Below are 14,958 nucleotides of genomic sequence, written 5' to 3'. Positions count from 1 at the left end.
TAAGTTAGAGAAAGGCAAATACTGCATAATTTCATTTACCTGTGGAATCTAAAAACCAAAACAAAACAAATTCCAGACACATAAATACAGAGAACAGATTGGTGGTTGCCAGGGAGAGGGAAGGGGATTGGGAGAACTGCAAAATGGGTGAAGGGGATTAAAAACTACAAAGTTTGTTCCAGTTATACAATGAATAAGTCACAGGGATATAATATACAGCATAAGAAATATAGTAAATAATACTGAATCATACTTTGATGACACTAGAATTACAGTGGTAAACATTTTGCAATGTATACAAATGTTGAATCATTCTGCAGCACAACTGAAACTAATGTAATACTATAGGTCAATTATACTTCAATAAAAAAAAGAAAAAGAATTCAATAATTAATGACTAAAATTGAAAAAAATAAGTAACACTACAGAGGTAAGAAATTAAAATAATCAGTAAAAGAGATCAAACAATGGTAAAAGAGTTTTCTTGAAGCAGGAAAAAAGGGGTTGTTTTTATGACAAGCCTTACAGAACTATTTAACTCTAAATTAAATCATGCACATGTATAATACATACCAACCAAAATAAATTTTTAAAAGTATAAAAGTTTAATTAAAAGACACTGTGAATGCTTATTAAAACTTGGCAATAAAATGGACTATTTACAGAAATGTTAATAAACGGTTCTATCTTTAAAATCAAAGCATACTGTGCAATATATTTATGACTCATAATATTATATTTCCAGTACACCATAAATCAGTAAGCCCAAATCACCTATATATGTGGAGACTTCTCATCCTAATGGTTCATTAGCTGGGGGCTGCTACTGCTTAGCTATTATCAAATTGTTTCAAAAACACTCCTTCACCTTAGCAACTTTGCCAGATTCAATCACTCTGATATACCAATGGTCCCTGAAAAAGCCAAAAGCCATGAATGAAGTACATATGGAGCTGAGATCTGTAAAAGCAGCATGCAGCACAGGGTGGTGGGAGGACACTGGCTGCTAACCGCAGTCCTATGGCCCTGGAGTAACGCTGTGCCTCCACTACTTAGTGAGACACTTAGATTCATTCACTTAGCGTCCCTAGAGCCTTATTTGCATCATCCACAAAACGCAGAAAGCACTGGGCTGCAGTTGTTCCAAGAATTAGAAGCCAGAGACTAAAAAACATTAATGCAACACCTGGCACAAAGATCAATAAAAGCCATCTACTGTTACTATTTAACTCGGGGCATTACCTACTTCACATGGAATAATAGAAACCTTAATTTTTACAGTTGGGTAGCCTGGAATCCCCTATTTGGCTTGTACTAGTTATGTGACTTTAGGTAAGCTACTTCATCGTTATGATTACAAAAAAGAGAAATCGTGAGGCACCAGGATGGCTCAGTCAGTTAAGCATCCGACTTCAGTTCAGGTCATGAACTCATGGTTTGTGAATTCAGTCCCACGGGGGGCTCTGTGCTGATAGCTCAGAGCCTGGAGCCTGCTGAGGATTATGTCTCCCTCTCTCTCTACCCCCCTGCTCTCTCTCTTTCAAAAATAAATAAACATTAAAAATTAAAAAAAAAAAACAAGAAATTCTATCACCTACCACATAGGATGGTTCTGAATACAAAATGATAGGCATAGAAATGTAAAGAAACACCAGTGCAGTTAGCTCTCCATAACGAATACCAGTTAAATATATCCATACTAACTGTTTATCCTTTATAACAAAGCCCCATCCATACACATAAGCTTGAGTTATACCCACATATTGTACATTTTTAATAAGCAACTAAAAAGACTAAAAAAGTCATGTAATGCCAAAAACTTCAACTAAAATGACAAGAGACTTGGAATTCCCGGTGTGATCAAGTCTCATTAGAATTTGTTCACAAGATCCCAGAGTATCAACTAGTTTATCTAAAAATAAGAGGGTGAACTAAAATCTTTTCCAACCCTAAAACTGTAAATTATTTACCCAGAGATCTGATCTCATTCTTACGAATTCCACAAGTCACCAGAAATCTTGGACACCATGAAGAAGTCTGCATATTGTTAAACATAAAACTGTTCTTTTTATAAATAAGAAGAAAAGGCACAAAGGTACAATGACTTTGCCCCCACTTAAATTCTGTACTACCACCACCTAAATTCTAAGTCCTACCTCTCTGAACCTGACATACAGGGGTCTATACAGGTTCTAGACATACTGTTTTAGAGTATATCTGCAGATCACAAGAACAACTGAATTCTTCTTCTTTTTTTTAAATTTTTTTTTAAAACATTTATTCATTTTTGAGAGAGGCAGAGAGAGAAGGGGACAGAGGATCCCAAGTGGGCTCCACACTGTCAGTGCAGAGCCTGACGCATGGCTCAAACTCACAAACCATGAGATCATGACTTGAGCCAAAGTTGGAAGCTTAACCAACTAAGCCATCCAGGTGCCCCCAAGAATAACTGAATTCTTCTACATAAGAATGCAGATAAAATATTTCTTTTCTTCAAGATTGTTTCATTCTCCCTTTCTTTTGGGAAGCAAGGGTTTCCATTTTTCAGATTACCAATGGTTTAAGCATGAGCTTACAGCACCCAAGCACAGGACAATCAATCGTCTAAAGGGAAGCTAACAAGAACACTTGTCATTTACCAGCATGATGTCAGGAAAGCCCCTCTGAAAATAATATAGATGCAGTCAAACCTGAGAACACAAGGCAGGGAAAGAGCTATATAAAACTCAAGGAATGGTACAATTAAAAAAAAAAAAGTCCTTTTAATCCTAATACTGCAAAAATGACATTTTGTGCTATCTGGAATTCAGCATTCAGCAATGCTCCCCAGTACCTGCAGTGGGCTTTAAATGTAGCCATTTAAAACTAAGAAAGGATAACACAAACTGAAAACCATCAAAGAGGAGGAAAAGAAAGAATACAGAAAACTGCAAAAAATCCTTCCTTGTTACCACCAGCAAATGTAAGTATCAGAACTACCATAAGAAAAAGGAACAAATTCATTAAGATTAGAAGGGTTTCTCATATATACAAATATGCAAAGTACATACTGATAAAATGATAAAGTATTTGAGATGTTGTATCATATAACTTACTCATGCTTATAACAGTCAACCTGTAAATGCTCAAAACTATGACCATTTCATCAGATTCAACAGCATTTGGACAGTACTATTTACTTATGTTTTGGAGAAAAAATTCTCTACCTTGAAATAACCGAGAGAGAAAAACCCTGGCAGAGATCTCTATCAGACCCCGTAAGAAAAGCAATAAATATGTTAAGAGGAATTGGCGAAAAGCAGCTTTAAATCTGTCCAGAATCTTTATAAGTCATTTTTACAGCTTCAAGTATGCCATCTGCCTCCCAAACATGTTCATTATTTGCATTAAATTATCAGTTTATTATCTGCACTAAAATATCAGAAAGGTAACTAAGAAATAAGAAATCCAATCAGAGTTAAATATTTCATTTTGGAAAATCTCCCTTTACAGACTATAATCCATAAAGATCTTGGAGAAAATTAATATTTTCCTAAGAAGTCATTAATGTTTTAAAATTTAATTTTGTGACTTTGCTGATAAACATGTGTAACATTTATCAACAAAAAAATTTTTAATTATATTCTATTATTTTTTACATGGTTGTTGATTTTTAAATTTCATTTATTATCAAAGAGCTCCATTCTAGATTATAACACAAAATATATTACTTTTCCCTTTTAAAATAAAGGCAGGAAAAGTCTGACGGCAATGGAAGCAAGCGCCCTAACTGTATCCTAAGAAATAAAGGGGACAGATTCTTCAGAAGAATCTTTGCCCTTGTTTACTTGGTATCACTATGAAAAGCCCAAGAAGCCAAGAAGTTTTCTTGATATTCTTCTTAGTGCAATGGTGGCGGGATACAGAGAAATGGGAACTGTCTCTCACTGCTATCGGAACACAATTCACAGTGGCAGGTAGGAAACATGTGCCTGGCATATACCAATCCTGAAAAAGGGGTAAAACAACAAGGTCTCTACAAAATTGTGAGATAAAGATCCAATAAATAGGTGTTCCAAACCTTTCTGTGCACAGTAGCCACTTACTTCTTAAGTAGAGTTCTTTAAGAGTTCTTTAAGAAGTCTCTTAAAAGTCAAAATTATCGCAGAGTAAAAGGAATCACCCATACTTCCACCTACCACCATGAAAATACTTGAAAATGTCTTTGATTTTTAAAAACAATTTTGTTACTAAGTATGTAATATATATGAGGCACTATGCTAGGTGATAGAGATTTAAAAACAGCTTTTGAAATTGCTGTTACCTTTAAAGAGGTCACACATTCTGATGAAGAAGGCCAGAAAACTGACAAGTACAGTTCTTTTTGATAAGGGCTATAATATAGATTATGAAGGAATAGGAAATGGTATCTAATAAATTGGAAAGGGGGCACAAGTCAAGGGGAAAGAGCTGGCTCTTGAACTGAAGAAATGAGAGTGGGAAGAAGAAGGGCAGTCCAGCCAGAAGAACAGGAACAGCATTTACAAAGGCAGGCAGGCAGGGGAGGGATGCACGCTGAAAGAAATGCAAATAAAATGGCTGGGCTCCGCGAGGGAAAACATGGCAGGAAGGCACAAATGAGGCTGGAGTGGTAAGCAAACACCACATCACAGAGGTTCTCCATGCCTTGGGATGTTGCCAACCACTGCCCGCACACTCCAATCTCTACCTGAAAAATCCAAGTGAACTGCAAGAAAAAAGTGGTCCAAAGGATTCCAGCCACTCCCTTTCCCTATTAAAAAATGCAGTGCTACAGTGGAGCAATAGTGGCAGCAATGCCAAAATCAAGTAAGGAAGGAACCCACATCCATGCACTAGAAACGACCTCTACCTAAAAATACAGAAGCACACATCTACAAAATTTCTGCTGCTCTCAATATATGACTTTTATAAACACAGAATGCAACTATTTCATTCTTTTACCCAAAAAAGCTGTATACTCAATGGAACATAATAATAATCTTTAACCTTCATTAGCCAGTGGACTTAAAATGAGTTGAAAGCAACTCTTGAGGAATGTATCCATGTGACATACTGGCCTTCAAAGATACTTGAGGACAGAGAACACATCTTATTTATTTCTGACTCCCTACCTTTCTTCTTCTACCACCAGCAAACACTTTGCTTTAGACACAGGTGTCCAATAAATATCTATCATATTATACAATAATACCATTCATTTGTAAGAAAGCTAAATAAAATTTGGAATGCAGAAAGAGTTTATATACTGGGATGGGGAATTTAGTAAGCAAGGATAATAACAGTGTTTGTACAGGACTCTCTGGTTTACGAAAACTATACACATTCTCTCTTTCAATTCTCAAATTTTTGAGAATTTCAATCCTCAAAAAGGCATTCTTTTCTACCCAGTAGACAGAGAAAACAGAACCTAAGAAATTAAATCTTGTGCCCAAGGTCACATGGCTGGTGACAGAACAAAGACTTTGAAACTCAGGTCTCCTCACTCATAGACTACTACTCTTTCCGTTAGTTAATTAAAAAATACATATATATATATATATGTAAGTGACATACTTGGCAAGCAATGTACTAACATTCTGGGAAATAAAGTAGTGAATAAACCCTATTAAACTTACAGTCCAGAAGTGGAGGAGGGACCTTAACTAATAATTTAAATAATCAGAAGTGTGCAAAGACAACTAAGGAACCTAACCTCCTTGGGAGTACAAGGAGATAAATATAGGAACCACTACAATGGGATGAGATTTTACTGGGGTCGGGGGAAGCTTAGGGGAGGCTGGATTCAAATCTAATGTGCAAGTAGGAATTATAGACAAGAGACATTACGGGGATGAGTGGACAGAAAATTACTAGGAAGAAACCTCAGGATTAGGAGGGTTCTGGCTAAACAGACCTAATGGGACTCTTGCTGAAGACAGGCCAGGGTGATCAAATATCACCTGAGGGACAGTGGAAGATAAAGAAGCTAAATCAGATAATTGAGGCTGCGGGAGGGGTGTTCTGGTTAAACTGACCAAGCAAGGTTCTTGCTAAAACTAGACTTTAAGGAAGTGCAAAGATGAGCCTAGGAGAAGGTTCAAGAGACTGACTGAAGTTTGGTCAAGCACAGAAACTTTGTCAGGGCCTCACAGATTTTCTCAAGAACAGAGGTATATTATACTGATTCCAAAGGATTTTTCTTCTTTACCTTATTTTGAATCATTTAGTTCAATATAAAGGCATTATCCACTTACTGTTATCCATCCAAAACTTCTCAAATTTGAATGTTCTTTTCACCTAGGAAATCTTGCATTTCTAACATGCTCTTCCTAGGTGATGCCAAAGCTCCACACTTTTAAGGGTCCAAAGCAGACTTATCAAGATTTACAATTATGTAGAGATATGAATCTCCCCAGTCTTGGGCTCTCTTCTGTCACCAGAGAGCCAACAGCATGCTTTCTTCCCAATGATGCTACAAAAGGACAGTGATACTTTTTTCTAAATGTTAAATGGCATTAAAAAAAAAAAGTAAAGATATCTCTAGATTGTTATCACTAAACAATGTAGTCCCAACACCCAAACTATGTTCCCACTTAGCAAAAGCTAAAATCAATACATCTGAATTGAGGTACATTTTGGTTCCCAAATGCCTAGCAACTCAGAACTGTACTTTTTTGGATAGTTTGGCTGTAACTGTAGTTTGAAAAAAAAATAAAAACAAAACAACTTTTATTTTGGTTCTTGATAATTTGTCATTTACCAAATTACAAACTAACAAGGTTGGGGGACATGTGGGTGACTTGGTCAGTTAACTGTCTGACTCTTGCAGGCAGGGCAGGACAGATACCACATGTTTACATGTATAGGAGGATTAGGAGGAACTTAATGGAGGACCATGGAGGAGAAGAAGGGGAAAAATAGTGGGGGAGAGGGAGGGAGGCAAACCAAGAGAGACTCTTGAATACTAAGAACAAACTGAGGGCTGATGGGAGTGGGGGGGGGAGTGGAAGGGGAGTGATGGGCAGAGGAGGGCACTTGTGGGGATGGGCACTGGGTGTTATATGGAAACCAACTTGACAATAAACTATTTAAAGAAAAATGTCTGACTCTTGGTTTTAGCTCAGGTCATGACCTCACAGTTTCATGAGTTTAAGCCCTACAGCTAGCTGGCTCTGCACTGGCAGCACAGAGCCTGCTTGGGATTCTCTCTCCCCCTCTCTCTGCCCCTCCCCTGCTCGTGTTGTCTCTGTCTCTCTCAAAATAAATAAATAAACTTAAAAAAAAAAAAAAACCAGGGGCACCTAGGTGGCTCAGTTGGTTGAGCATCTGATTTCGGCTCAGGTCATGATCTCACACTTGTGAGTTCAAGCCCCACATCGGGCTCTGTGCTGACAACTCAAGAGCCTGAAGCCTGCTTCGGATTCTGTCTCCCTCTCTCTCTGCCCCTCTCCAACTCATACTCTGTCTCTCTCTCTCTCAAAAATAAATAAACATTAAAAAAAAAAAAAAAACCAACAACCTTTGGCAATTGCACTACTAGGTATTTATCCAGAAGATACAGGTGTGCTGTTTCAAAGGGGCACATGCACCCCAATGTTTATAGCAGTATTATCGACAATAGCTAAAGTATGGAAAGAGCCCAAATGTCCATCAACTGATGAATGGATAAAGAAGATGTGGTGTGTGTGTGTGTGTGTGTGTGTGTGTGTGTGTGTGCGCGCGCGTGTGGAATGCAATGGAATATTACTCGGCAATCAAAAATAATATTACTTGGCAACAATGTGGATGGAGTATATTATGCTAAGTGAAATAAGTCAGCCAGAGAAAGACAAATATCATCTGACTTTACTCATATGTGGAATTTAAGATACAAAAACAGATGAACATAAAGGAAGGGAGGCAAAAATAATATAAAAGCAGGGAGGGAACAAAACATAAGAGACTCTCAAATACAGAGAACAAACTGAGGGTTGCTGGAGGGGTCTGGATGGGGGGAAGGGCTAAATGGGCAAGGGGCATTAAGGAGGACATTTGTTGGAATGAGCACTAAGTGTTATATTGTACTACATGCTAACTAACTTGAATGTAACTGTTTAAAAATGAAAAAAAAAAAACTGACGAAGTTGGGGTGCCTGGTTGGCTCAGTCAGTACAGCAAGCAACTCTTGATCTCAGGGTTGGGAGTTAAAGCCCCATGTTGAGGGTAGAGTTTACTTAAAAAAAAAAAAAAAACGACAAAGTTGGTGAAGGACTGATTAAAGAGTTAAATAGGCTGACTGATAAGACCCCTTTGGGAGTTAACCATAGGCTAAAGACATCAGCAGTCCTCAAAACAATGCCTATTTTCCAGTAGAGAGAATTCAGTTTTGACAAATCAGTTTGTTGTTCACAGATTCAGACGTGAAATTTCTAAGAGCTGAAAATAAAAGGGCCAGCTAAACATTTGGCAGGATGTGGGGAAGAGTCAGGAAGAATGGAACCAGACATACGTGAGTAAAAACTAGAACCACAGGGAGTTTTTAAACAAAAAGCTATTTCAGTAGTTAAATCTAATGCTACAGGGCATTAATAAACAGATTCTCTACAGAGCAGAAAGGCCATGCTGTGGCTCTTCTGTCTAAAACACATCTAGGCACCAAGATACTGGAAAAGGTGCCATAAAAGGTTTTTACCCCTACTGCTTCCACTTAATTATCCCATATTTACAGTGAATATTAAGGAGGTATTTAAGTTATACCATTATCTATTTCTACAAAGAAACATACACAAAAAATATTCCTCTAATAGCCAATACTACAATTACTGAACTATTCTCATCAAATTCCAATTTGAGAACAAAAGGATTTAGGCTGAAACAGAAAACAATAGTAGCAATAAAAGAAAATCCAACCTTTCCTTTATAAATAATAATTATCAGGCTACTTGGCTATGAGGTGAATTATTACCTAAATATTTGCTTACCTTCAAATCCCTGCTTTTAAGTTTTAACTGCAAAAAATCAAAGTAGCACTAATACATATGATTAGAAACCTACAGAAATTGTCTAGGATTTAGGTAATCAGAAATGATGAAGATGCTTATAAAAAATAATAAACAGCCATAACAGCCACTAGCAATCATGACACTGCTGAGTTATTGATAACGAACTGCTGCACTTAACTACAATTTACTGAGCAAGGCCTTTTACATTCAGTATCTCTAATCCTCCCAACATCTCTGAGGTATTGATCCTAAACATCGGATTCACATGAAAAAAATAGATTACTATCATACTCACACCATACACAGTGGAGTCTGAGGCTGCCTTCAGCCACGATGTGGCTGAAACAGGGGCCCACACATCCCCAGGAGACACGGATGACATGTGGAGGCCCAAGCCACAAGAAGAGTGGCCAGGAAGGGATGGGTTAGGAGAATGGCTGTATACAGCGGTTTAAGCAAATACGTATGTTGAGGATTATGGTAGCGTGGTTTCTCACTAACAGAAAAGGAAGTGAAAAATACGTAAAAGAAGAAGGCTAAAAGGAACCCTGTGCTACTTGGCCCAGCATTTCAGGGATTAGTGTGAACTTACCCAATATACACAAATAGAAAAAAACATATGCGCAGGTAAATGTGTGTGGATGCTATTTTCTAGCACTGTCCAATGAGAAGGTCTGGGAGCAGCAATGCATCTATGCACCTGTAGTAACAAGCATATCTGTCACTTACATTCTGTTTTCTATATACTATTTTTCAATGAACAGAACCAATGCCCTTACAGAAAGAACCATTACCAGGGTCAGGGAAGAGAAAGTGTAAGATAAGCCTGGAACATCTGGTTGTGCCAGAAAGTTAGGTAGTGCTCACAAAAAGAAAGAGACAAGTCAAAGGGACATAAGAGCCAGCCTGAGTAGGTCTTCCACTAGCCAAAACTAAGACAATATGACTCTTAATTTAGGCTCAGGTCATGATCTCATGGTTCATGATATCAAGCCCCATGTCAGGGGATTCCCACGCTTGGGATTCTCTCCTCCACCCCTGACTCAAAAAGAAATAAGCTTAAATTTTAAAAAATGAAATGAAATTAAGAAAACAAAGATGCTGGGATCTGGGGGGAGGGAGCAGGGAGGGAAAAGAGAAGAGAGGGAGAGAGAGGTGGACACATAAACAAAGCTATGATCCCTGGGTCTCCTTTCCCAAATTTCTACTCTTTACATTGAAGTTACTTCATATAATGCTTAATAAAGATTTCCTTCCTGTCCCAATCTCTTTGTTTCTTCCTCTACAAAAACAGATCTGGTTTATACTCATTCACATCCCTAACCCACCTTTCCTACAGACTTTCATTTTAAAGTTAACTAAAAGTATTTGTTTTAACTCTGTTCCAACCAAGTAGCCCTACATTAGGAAATAAGGCCTTAGTCTTTTTCAAGTTAAACATTTCTGTAAAATTCTACTGGTCAGAAGAGACTAGCAATTTCAAAACACAAGAAACACAGAGAACACTCAATATTTTGAGTGAACATATGTTGAGTGAACACACCCTAAATGAATGTTAAGAACGCACTCTGATTCTAAAGTTCCCTGAATTTTATATGCACAAAATGCCAAGAGAGGAAAAACCCTAGAGGCCTGTGTTTTGATTTAACCCAAGCCAATAATCAGGCCAATAACCTGAAGCTGGTGATTAATAACCAAAAAGAGGCTGAGTAAGCTATGTTACTGATAGATCTCACCTAGCTCCAAGATCCTACAGCCTCTCGGACAAACCTGAAAATGTACAATTCACAAGCAAATTCATGTCTCTAGGACGTTTCTTCTAACTCAAATCTTCCAGTTCCCCTTGCCCTTTTAGAAAACCCTTGTTATAAAAAAAAAGAAAGAGAAACAAAAGAAAAAATTTAAAAAACAGAAAAGAAAACCCTTGTTTTATATTCCATTGCTTCTTTCATGAAGCTTTCTTCCAGCCCAAATCAGACAAATTGCTCCATATTCTTTAGATCCCCATGACTGTACTACACCTTATAAACGGTCGATCACTCTGGGAGTCCCCCATCGTCCACAATGCTTAGCACACAGCAGGTGCTGACGATGTTTAAAGATTTGAGTCTACAAAGTTAAATTAGGTTCCTGCAAAGTTTCTCTATGCACCACTTGGGAGTTTAGCTTATTAAAGATACACAAAGGCCAATATGCAGCACAACCAAAGCTTTGTCCCAGTCATATCTATACATGCCCTACAAATATATTCTGTGCATCTGTACAAAAGCTACAAAAGGTATCACTGCACCCTTTGAGTATTACCTAATCTACTCATCTCTCTATCCCAAAACTTCTTTACCCTGCTTTACTTTGTTTCCCGACACTTACATCCTCCTACCATGTGATATAATTTACTGATATTCAGTGTTTATGGTCACTTACCAAAATATAAACTGAACTAACACAGGAATTTTTTACTATTTTGTTCATAAATGATACCCAGTGCCTACATCAGTGCCTGGCACAATATATGATTTTTTAAATCAATAATTCTTTCCTTCTGTCTTAAAGCCCTCATGAGGGAATTATGAGTCAGCACCCTCATAAACCTATCTCACATGCCCTTACTTCCTCAGCTCCAACCACTTACAGTAGCCTTACAAGTAAGCTTCTAGGAACTAAAGAAAAATGTGTACACACACACAGACACACACACACATACATTTTTGTTTTAAAAGTAGGCTCCTCGCTCATCATGGAGCCCAACATGAGGCTTGAACTCTCAACCTGATCAAGACCTGAGCTGAGATCAAGTCAGATGCTTAACCAACTGAGCCACCCCAGATGTCCGGGAAAATATTTATATCTAACTTCTAAACTGCAACTCAATTTCTCTGCTTACCTGCTGGTACAGAAATAATATTCAGGAAGCTATATCAAATAACACATAGATGAAATAACCCAAACTTTCTTCTTTCACTTTTGATAGTTATTATTTCTATCTATGAGGTCTTCACTTTAGAGTTGAAACTACTAGTGGACAAAAACCAAAACCAAAAATGTTGGATTAACTTTCTTGGGCTGTCAAACACAATCCAATGTTGGGAATATATTAACTGTTACATGAGACCTGACTGAAAAATTGTGCCCCAGGTAGTACAAACCCCCTAATCTGCCATATATATATATATATATATATATATATATATATATACACACACACACACATTAGTTATGGCAAGATTTTTCTTACGTAACTAATATGCTTCAGGAGAAATGAACTTACACACTGCATTTCTGTAACTATTACATACTGAGCCATGTAAAAATAGGATACTATTCTATTTGTATTCAGAAAAAACCACCAAAACTTTCTCCATCTCTAGTTTCAGCCAAATATGGTTCTTCCCTGCGTCAACCAATTTAGCTAGGAGTTCCAAGAGACACAAGCCCATTAGCAGCAGTTACAGACATCATCTACATCGCTATTTTGAGGACAGCTTTTAAATTCTTGAAGAAATCAAACCTCAGCAATGTAAAACACACTCAAGATGAGAAGCTTCAAGCTGAGATACCTGGAAATCTCACAAGCTAACATAGGAAACAGACTTTCATGGAGTCACCCAGTCTTCTTATCTATCACTACCTGCATGACACACTCAAAATCAACTTCCAGGATGAGCCTAAGAAAGCAATTTCACAAACTCACATGTGTTAGACAGGATGACACAAGCCAGGCCTCCAGTGCATATGAGAAATGTTAGCAAGCTGGCCTGCCCAGTTAGCCTTCTGTGATGACTCAGTTTTGCCTGCACACTTGAAAAAGAATTGATATTCTACATAGGAGCCTGTGAAAATAAGGGTTAATTAAATTATCAGGATCCAGGTGCCAATGTGACGACTAAATATTACAGGTGGGGAAAGAAGAGAATGGGAACAGAATTGCTATTGCTATTGTTGTGAAGAAAAAGGCTATTCTGTCCACAACAGTAAAGGAGTATACGGTGTGAGTTTCAATCTCCAAGTTTTTATTAGCTTTCTAACCACAGATCAAACAAAAGTGAATCACAACGAAGCTTTCAAACGAGGAATTCCAAGGGTGTAATGTCCTGTTTTCAGACGACCTGAGGCTGTCTGCTGCCTCCGTACCCACATCTGGTCATCCCATCTTTCCGCCCATCCCTCCAAACTCGTCTGCAATAAAGGATAAGTAAATGAAATAGTGACCAGCACTAAATGTGACGCTAAGTTGGCATTTACAAATGATCTGCAAAACAACTCCCCAGAGGACCTAATCAACCCAGGGCACACTACCAGACTACCTCGTGGCTGTCTAAAAAGATAAAGCCCCTACTTTTCTGGGGAGCCTACTGGGAGGAAGGGCACTTCGGGGAGCCAAGGAGCTGCTCCAGGCTCCAAGACCCTGGGCTGTCACGAGGGGGATCCTGACCCTAAAGCAGCCTCATTAAGCATGTGTAACATCCACAGGGCTTGTCCCTCCAACTTTCCACTCCTAAAACCCAAGAGGGAAGTTAAAAGGATGCTGGGGTGACAGGGAAAAGTACAACGCCCGATCTTCTGTGCTGGGGATCCAGAAAAAAAGCAACGGGCAAACGAAACGGAGAAAGGCCACCCGGCACGCGACGCCTAAGGGTCATGCGGGGGGAGTGGGAGGCATCTATGCAGAGCGTGCAAACCAACCAACCCAAGAGTGGAACGAAGGGAAAGACGGGGTGATGGAGACACGCAGACCCGGGCACCGGGGTGCGTCGGGACTTGGGGTCGGGGGAGAAAGAGCCTCCGTGGGGGCTGCGGAACTCGGAGCGAGCTCGAAGCGGGTCGGGGAGGCGACGGCGGTCAGGCAGCGCCCGCGCGCCGGGCGGGCTCCCGGAGACCTGCTGAGTGGGAACGCCCGGCCCGGGCAGCTCCGGGCAGGGCGAGCTGGGGCCCGCGGCCCTGGTCGCCCTAACAAAGCCGGCGCGCGCGGGGCCTGGCTACTCACAACAAGAAGCTCATGTCGGCCGCGGCGTGGGCTGCGGGCTCGGCGGTCTCTAGGCTTCCGGGCGGCGGCGGCGGCGGCGGCGGCCAGGGATGGAGAGAGGAGAAAAGAGGAGCGGAGGAGGAAGGCGAGCGCCAGCTGTTCGACGGCCGCAACTTGTTCGGCTTTGCTAGTTCCAATGGCAGGCGGAGGGGGAGGAAGTGGGAAGCGCACGCCTTGAATCACTCACTGGGAGGGGAAGGAAAAGAAGGCGGGGCAAGGACCGCACGCCTGCTCTCCGGAGAACAGCCTCCGCGGCGGCTGAGCGGCTCGCCGCTCCTCCCGCTTCTCCTATTCCTCTTCTCCCTCCTCCCCCTACTCCTCCTCCCCAGTCCCCTGCCACCCACACTCCAAGAACTCTCGCGAGAGCGGCGCGCGCCCACCCTTCTCCCGCGGTGCCTCCAGGTCCCTCAAGTCCAGGACGTCTTTGCAGCGCCGGACCACGCCCAGCGAGTGCACTGGGGCCCGCAGGCCGGTCAAGGCCTGTCCACCTAGTTAGGGGTCGTGGCAGAGCGCTCCGAACTGCTTAGCTGGGTTTCAGCAGTGAGGAAGGAAGTGGGCTTCAGCTCCGGGATGTCAGGGTTCTGCAGTGAGAGATGGAATTGCCACCAGAGTTCTGCCCTCTGTAAGTGTTCAGCAAAGGGTGGTAAAAGGTTATGGAGTCTCTTTGCTAGTATATAAAAACAGGAGGAAGTTTAACATGTTTGGAATGGTTTGGGTGTGGTTCCCCCAGAGGAGAGAAAAGGGTCTGAATGGGTTTTCAAGGACCCTGTCGTTTTATGGTTGTATTTTAAAACCCTGAACTGGGAGAGGTCAGGGTCCATTATTGTCTCAGCAGGCACGCTCTGCTGTCATCAGCAGCTTGGAAAACTGCTGTGGGTGACATATTCAGTGTGGAGCATTCTTAAATGGATTATAAAGCCTGGCTCTGAACCTCCCCGCCCGTAACTCTGTGAA

General features: G+C 40.4%; 1 protein-coding gene across 1 annotated transcript in view; it reads right to left on the bottom strand.

Moving 5' to 3' along the window:
- MOB1B (MOB kinase activator 1B) overlaps positions 1-14,297 on the bottom strand; it is a 49,039-nt gene extending 34,742 nt beyond the window's left edge. The window contains exon 1 of the mRNA XM_039251799.1: positions 13,966-14,297. Coding sequence (XP_039107730.1) covers positions 13,966-13,979 — 14 coding nt within the window. The 5' untranslated portion in view covers positions 13,980-14,297. The remainder of the gene's footprint in view (positions 1-13,965) is intronic.
- Positions 14,298-14,958: the final 661 nt, after the last annotated feature.

The sequence above is a fragment of the Hyaena hyaena genome, unplaced genomic scaffold, assembly GCF_003009895.1.
Source record: "Hyaena hyaena isolate Hyena2069 unplaced genomic scaffold, ASM300989v1 scaffold_395, whole genome shotgun sequence".
Lineage (NCBI taxonomy): Eukaryota > Metazoa > Chordata > Mammalia > Carnivora > Hyaenidae > Hyaena > Hyaena hyaena.
Note: the sequence above shows the minus strand (reverse complement) of the source record. Positions and strands in the feature narration are given on the sequence as shown.